Source organism: Oratosquilla oratoria, chromosome 10, assembly GCF_046742065.1.
Source record: "Oratosquilla oratoria isolate Oo_2021 chromosome 10, ASM4674206v1, whole genome shotgun sequence".
Taxonomy (NCBI): Eukaryota; Metazoa; Arthropoda; class Malacostraca; order Stomatopoda; family Squillidae; genus Oratosquilla; species Oratosquilla oratoria.
Window position 1 is genome coordinate 491,678 of NC_134786.1, and position 7,069 is coordinate 498,746.

Consider the following 7,069-nt stretch of genomic DNA (forward strand, 5'->3'; position numbering starts at 1 on the left):
TTTTGCCCAGTATGAAGATCAAAATCGACGGTAATTTTGCTCAGTGTGAACATGGAAATCAACGGTATTTTTGCCTGGTGTGAAGATGGAAATCGATGATCTTTTTGCTTAGTGTGATAATGGTAATTGACGGCATTTTTTCCTAGTGTGAAGATGGAAATCAATGGCAGTTTTGCTTTGTGTGAACATGGAAATCAACGGTATTTTTGCCTGTTGTGAAGAAATCGACGGCACTTTTGACGGCTTTTTGCCCTGTGTGGAGGAAAATCGACGGTGGTTTTTGCCTAGTTTAAGACGACATGAAAGGTAAAGAGGTCATGGTATCAGGGAACGTGAACATGGAAATCAACGGTATTTTTGCCTAGTGTGAAGATGAAAATCGACGGTAATTTTGCTGTGTGAACATGGAAATCAACGGTATTTTTGCCTAGTGTGAAGATGAAAAACGACGGTATTTTTTCCCAATGTGAGAATCTATTTTTTTCTTTCTGTCATCTATGCACGAGCACAGTTGTATGATTAGGCAGTTGTTACACATAATTATATTTCTGACAACATATTTCCCCCAAAATGAAAATATTTCTTGTCCAAACTCACACTTTTTGGTGCATTCCGTGTACTGCGAAGTATCTACATTAAATACAATGTCTTCATTTGATTCCTTCCTTAAAGAACCTAATATTACAAATTAATCGACAGAAGTAATTATAAAGATACCAAGTATCAAGATGATATAATATTAATCATCAAAATTCGCAAACACAGTAGCATATGTACTCGTACCTCCAACCTCCATTTGAATAACGACATAATGACTTCCGTTGCAGACATCTCTAGATGGTCCTTTATACGTGAATATCTCCCTTGGACATGTCGATTTGTACACAAACCTTTCACGTCGATACGTTTAGTCAAACACATTTGACAAACGTATTTGAAGTGACAACTGACCGTGTGAATGTCAAATGATTCGACAAACGTGCTTGAAGTGATGTTTAACCGTGGGGATGTTTGACAAACAGTTTGTCGAATGAATGAAAAGTAATGATACAAGATCCATTTTAACATTCTTTTAAGTTTTGACTAATTCATTACATAGTGATGGATATGTATATGTTTATGTTAAACATAGTTCTTCTTTCCAGGCATTCTACCCATCATAATTTATCGTTTTGGAGTTCTATGGTCCTCCATACGTGCCACATGCCCAGCCCATCTCAGTTTTGTTCTGCTTATAAATGTTAAAAATAATAATAAAGAAAATCAAACTAAAGGCTGCATGTAAAGGTGACACACCCCTCCCCCCAACATACGCTGTTCCACAACTGCAGGCTCACATATTCTTATATTTGGCATACTCGTAGATGCAAGTTCCACATTTTGTGTCGAAAATAATTTCTTTTAAATTATTTTTGTTTGTTCAGGGGGTGTTGACAATTATTTTGGCACCTTCCAGTGGTTATTACGTTTTTTGTTCATTGCTTTGAAATTACTCTCATAAATTCCACATTGATGGGCATCATGTGTACATTGTAATGAGATTAGTGATGAAAAAAAAAATAATAATAATAATAGCAAGTTTTATTTATAAAATATATGATTTTTTTTAAACGTCCAAATTTGTTCAATATCAAGTATATGAAAACAAGTGTAAGTACTTGATTCATCCCTCCATATATGCATATCTACCTTACCCAAAGAGACATCAGATACAGTATATATATATATAAAAAAAAGAAAAGAAAAAAAAAGTAATTGACCTTTTTAGTAAGGACTCAGATGCTGCAACATGTGTAGATACTGTACTGCATATGGGCCAATATGCTACCTTACAAAATTTACTCTTAGTATAATCTTCAAAGATTAAACACTCCAAATTTCCATGCACATAAAATAGGATATACAATAAGGTATGCACAAATTAACCATGGTGTATGGGCCTGGAAAAAGCTAGAAGAGTGTGCAAGGAAGGATAGGAGCAAATGGAGCCTTCGATCTGTCATGGCCATCCCCTGGAGGGGGGGGGGAAGTTCCTAGGAACAGGCATCAGACTCGGACATTGTAGTTATTGGGCTCTGAACTTCTGACTCCATCAATCCAAGTCCTGCGGTTCCTACTGTTCCTCTTCAGGCTCCTCTGTAATATCAGATGGGGAAATCTGGGGCCGGTCGGCTGCCGGGGCTGGGAGGTTCATCAATTGAGCCCTCAGCATATTCCGTTTCTGAATCATGCGACTCAAGCTGGAAAGTAGGGATGTTGCTTGAAGCAGTAGAATCCCTGCTGGTTGATGGCTGTGGTTGCAGTAATGGTGGATAAGTGGCAGGAGCTGGAAAAAAAAAAAAAAAAAAAAAAAATTGTGTCAAGATTTTTTCTATAAAAACATGTTTTTTTTTTAATAAATTAAGTTTTCTTTTTTTTTTTAGTTGCATCTATACATGAGATCAATCAGTAACAGCCTCCATCCAATATGGACAAACAAGTTTTGCAAATGTTACATTTATGGGGGTACATGAAGAATTGTCACCCCAGTATGCCAAATATCAACAGTGGAATAAAAATTTCGTTAGGTTAGGGATAGGTTAGGTTAGGTTGAATGAGGGTTATGCTTATTGTTATCAACTTTATAACTGAAGATTCGTAAACCCAGGATGGCCCACATGAAGACTTGTCACCCTGTCGAAGACTGGGGTGACAATTCTTCATGTGATCCCATTTTTCTTTATATTATCCACTGCAGACATGTTTTGTTTTATTGCAGAGATTATAGCGCGAAGGATTTGATCAACTTTACCAACAACAACCCTGGCGTGGTGGTGTACCTAAAACCTCGGAGGCATCGATCACTTTGCATCAAAGCAGAGTACTGTAAGTTTGACTTTGGCAACAGGTAGTAGCCTCTTTTACATTGGAGCTTAAACTCAGGAATCCTGTAAAGCATGAGGGCCCCACACCTGTATCAGTGTGGCAAACCTAAGACCCTCATACTCCTGGTACAGTAACAGCTCTCCCCCTAATCCCTTGTCACAAAAACAGTTACCTGCATTATTGAAAAAAGTCACTTTCTTCCCTTTGAATTCAAGAGCTGGAGTTCTTCTTAGCTTAATAAAATTTACTGGTGTTAGCCCGAATTAAAGATTTCATATCTAATGACATTCGCAGAGAATTCGCTTCTAAAAGCCTGCCCGCACACCAATGTTCCCTCTTAATTCTTTGCTGTGAGTGAGCACAACAATTTGTTTGTGTGCAAATTTTGCCTTCTTTGCAAAGTATGTGTGTACTTATGTGGGTCACCATACTGACTGCAGAACACAATACAAAGGATCTCAAGACATGTGATTCTATGAAATTGACAAATTCTCAAAATCACCTTCCTTTTGTTTTAAATTGTTATGAAATCATACAATTAATTTCTTCAATTAGAACATTTCAATTTCATCTTGAAAACATTGTATGCACACATTTTTTTCCCTTTGTGTACCATTTTTAAAACATATGTGCATGCGCACAGCTTAGAGAGAACCTTGCTCCCCTGCACCCCACATGCCCTGAAGCATAGTAATTGAGCAAACCAAGAAATCAATTTACAATTTGATTATGACTGAGACGTATTTTTAAAGGAAATGTATCTAGAATATACAATATTGACAATTTGTTTATTAATTTATTATTATTATTATTTTCTACCCATGGCATATTACTAATTAGATCTATGGTTTCAGTAAATGGAGGAGAAGAGTATCCATAAACACTTATGATGACCTGAATGGGGAGGAGCTGGTTGCAAAGTGGGTCGAGTACATGCACGCGTGGGCGATCAGGGTACTCAGTGGAGCGTCTCCGCAAATATCAACACACAGACTTCCTGTCAATACAGGGACCCTGGACACCATGGACGCATCGACACCTAGTGTTCAACACAGTCACTTTCCCAGCCGTAAGTACTTGAATAGTAATAATACACAGATACATACACCAAGGGCTTTTTCCTCCTTCCAAGGGAGGTAGCCAAAGTAGTAATAACAGGTGTATATCAAGTGGGAGTGTTTGTAGTTTCTGGTGAAATGGTGGTGCAGGTAATGGTTAAAGGTAGTTCTTGAGAACATGTTTTGATTGCCAGATGATGATGATAATTGTCATGTGAAAGTAATGACTTGTTTGGAAATGTTGGCCATGGTGGACTTGGAAGATTTGTACAGAATAATTTCAGACACTCATGCAGGGTTTGGGTAAGACACATTCTTGTCTAACTTCAGTGCAAAATCCATTCAAATGAAAGCCTCTACTATGGAGTGTACTTGGGAGCCTCTTATGTACAAAATACCAATGTAATTTCCTTGGATAAGATCCTGTAAAGTGTGCCAGTGTTAACGGGATTAACAGTTAGCATACGATGACGCTGGTGCCGGCATCATGAGGCATGAGCACGTATATGAGAATACTGGTGTCAGGGTCTTGATTATATTTATTTTGTAGCTGTAACTGAGTGACCCCATGTATTCTGTAGACAGACTTGATCTTGTTTTCTGTGGTTATCCACATTCAGGGTAGAAGAGAACAAGTATTACAGCCATAACTTTATATCTTATAATGAGTGTGTTGTGATGCATCATTGTATATCAGTCAGGCAGCTGTGCATGAGTATTAGACTTGTGTTGAAGAGGTTAATAGTGCAATCTGTCAATGTGTTCCTGGTTCTCTCTTTGGAAGCTAGTCATGTTCATTGGTTCATCCCACACGTCACTCAAAGGTTCTTGTCTGATAGTGTTGATACTAAAAATAGTCATTATTGCATGGTAGACGTAGTGTTGAAAGTGGTGATTTTTTTTTTTTTTTGTACACAGCCATATAGTTTGTATTTTTATTGCTAAAACTTGCATAGTTGTTTCTGTTCATACATACATATACTATGATTTGTCCCAATCTTGTCATATTTGAACTGTTTCATCCATTCCCCATTTCTTTAAGATATTTGTTATGACAAAACTCTTGAGAAAAATTCTTAAAAAAAAAATCTGTTTGCAGCTCCTCCTGAAGTTACAGGAACAACTCAGCTGCTTGAACTGTGTGAGCAGCTGAAGAAGGAGGACACCAGTGGATAAATCAACTCGTAATTTGTTTTATAACTTTGTAATATACTGTATGTAGCATCTTCAATAAAGTGTTTCTTTTACTCCAAGTATTCTTAGTTTTACGGAACTGTACGGGCTTGAAACATGCAACATAAGAGAGGAGGAGTTTGTATTTACCTAGTTGTATTTTACGGGACGAGAGCTATGCTCGTAGTGACCTGTTTTCGTATTTCCCTGCATCCAATTTATTATTAAATTCGTGTATATTTTTGGTACTCACTGTTTCTCCGATTAGTTTGTTCAAGACATCAGTCACTCTATGTGGAAAGCTATTCTTTTTCAGGTCTCCTCTGTAACTGTCCTTCTTTAGTTTCTTTTCGTGTCCTCTTGTTTCTTTTCTGTCCCACTTTAACAAGTCGTCTCTATCGAGAATTTCCATCCCTTTCATAATTCTGTGTTTGAGATGAGGTGCCTGAGAAGTATGATAGGGGTTACTAGGCTGGATAGAATGAGAAACAAGGAGATGAGGAGAGTGGGGTGGAAAAGGAGTTGGGAGATGGGGTCAGTAACAATTAACAAGTACATGCATTGTTTAAGTTTTTTTTAAGACCTATTCTTTGTGTGTGTGTGTGTGCATTTTACCTAATTGTATTTTGCGGGAAGGGGAGCTATGCTCGTGATGTCCCGCCTTTGTATCTTGCAGTGTCTAGTTTGTTTTTAAACTCATGAATGGTTTTTGCGCATACTATTTCATTGTCCAGTTTGTTCCAAGTGTCCAAAACTCTATGAGGAAAACTGTTTTTCTTCAGTTCTCTTCTATAGCTATGTTTTTTTATTTTCTTTCCATGTCCTCTTGTGTTGTGTGTGTATTTACCTAGTTGTATTTTACGGGAAGGGGAGCTATGCTCGTGGGGTCCCGTCTTCATATCTCATTTTATCTAAACTATTTTTAAATTCATGTATTGTTTTTGCACACACCACTTTCTCATCTAACTTGTTCCAACTGTCTATTACTCTGTGAGGAAAGCTGTTCTTTTTCAAATCTCTTCTATAGCTGTCTTTTTTTATTTTCTTTCCGTGTCCTCTAGTATTTCTGTCATCCCATTTTATCAGATTCTCTCTGTCAGTAATTTCTATGCCTTTCATGATTCTGTAAATAGCTATCAAATCTCCTCTCTCTCTTCTTTGCTCTAGTGTCTGTAGTTCAAGTTTTTCTAGTCTCTCTTCATATGATAGTTTTGAGAGTGTTGGTGCCAGTTTTGTAATTGCTCTTTGTATTCTTTCAAGTTTTTTTATACATTTTTTTGTACTTGGTGACCATATCGTTGCTGCATATTCCAATCTTGGTCTTATCAGGGTGATTAGGATTTTCTTCACCATTTCTTCATCCAGGTATGTAAATGCAACTTTGATCGTTCTTATTAGATTATAAGTGTGTGTGTGTGTGTGTGGAGGCACCAAGTTGCTTTAACATATGTTGAATGTTGTCTAATAACAGCTTAATCCATAAATTGTTAGCCTAGTGTTTAGCTCAAATGCTGGCATAGGTTGAATTTTGATTTTTTGTTTTTTGCATGTGTCATAACATAAAATGGAGGTGGAGCATAAAAAAATTATTCACAGTTGAATGTATCTGCATCTGTGACCACTTGTCAGTCAGTGTAGGATGGGTCTCTTGCATGAAGATTTTCAAGAAGGGATATGTTTTTGGCAATGTACTGCTACCTGAATAGACGTATGGGAATGGATGCAAAGCGGAGATTGTATGAAGGGGTGATTTTGCTGACAGCATTGTATGGGGCAGGAACATAGAACATAAAAGAGGAAGAATTTAAATGCGTTTTGAGATGAAACACCTGAGAAATATGGTAGGGGTGACAAGGCTGGATAGAGTGAGAAACAAGGAGAGATGGGGTGGATGAAAGAGTGTTGGGATGGTTTGGACACATGGAAAGAATGAGTGAAGAAAGATTAGTAAAAGAGGTGTGGAAGGAGTGAAC

At 37.4% G+C, this 7,069-nt stretch overlaps 2 protein-coding genes and 1 long non-coding RNA gene across 5 annotated transcripts in view; 2 read left to right on the plus strand and 1 right to left on the minus strand.

Moving 5' to 3' along the window:
* Nucleotides 1–7,069, plus strand: part of LOC143029051 (uncharacterized) — a 422,642-nt gene that overhangs the window by 361,856 nt on the left and 53,717 nt on the right. The gene's annotated exons all lie outside the window — the stretch shown is intronic.
* LOC143029048 (uncharacterized) lies at nt 917–4,835 on the plus strand. Of its 2 annotated transcripts, none has more exons than XR_012966762.1 (3): nt 917–1,041; nt 2,759–2,865; nt 3,720–4,835. It is a non-coding gene; the product is annotated as an uncharacterized LOC143029048 (long non-coding RNA). The 2 variants fall into 2 exon arrangements; XR_012966761.1 differs by lacking the exon at nt 917–1,041 and adding an exon at nt 1,148–1,287.
* LOC143029047 (uncharacterized) lies at nt 1,281–5,610 on the minus strand. Its single transcript, XM_076191387.1, has 2 exons — nt 5,350–5,610; nt 1,281–2,326 (listed from the first exon to the last, which is right to left on the minus strand). Exons 1-2 carry the CDS (start codon nt 5,515–5,517, stop codon nt 2,114–2,116), a joined length of 381 nt encoding a protein of 126 aa, XP_076047502.1. The 5' UTR covers nt 5,518–5,610; the 3' UTR covers nt 1,281–2,113.

Bases quoted from the DNA above. Each gene is read 5' to 3' on its own strand.
- LOC143029047 (XM_076191387.1), bottom strand. From the start codon at position 5,517: ATGAAAGGGATGGAAATTCTCGATAGAGACGACTTGTTAAAGTGGGAC. The intron at 2,327-5,349 runs GTGAGTACCAAA...TTTTTTTTCCAG, and splicing joins ACAAACTAATCGGAGAAACA to CTCCTGCCACTTATCCACCA.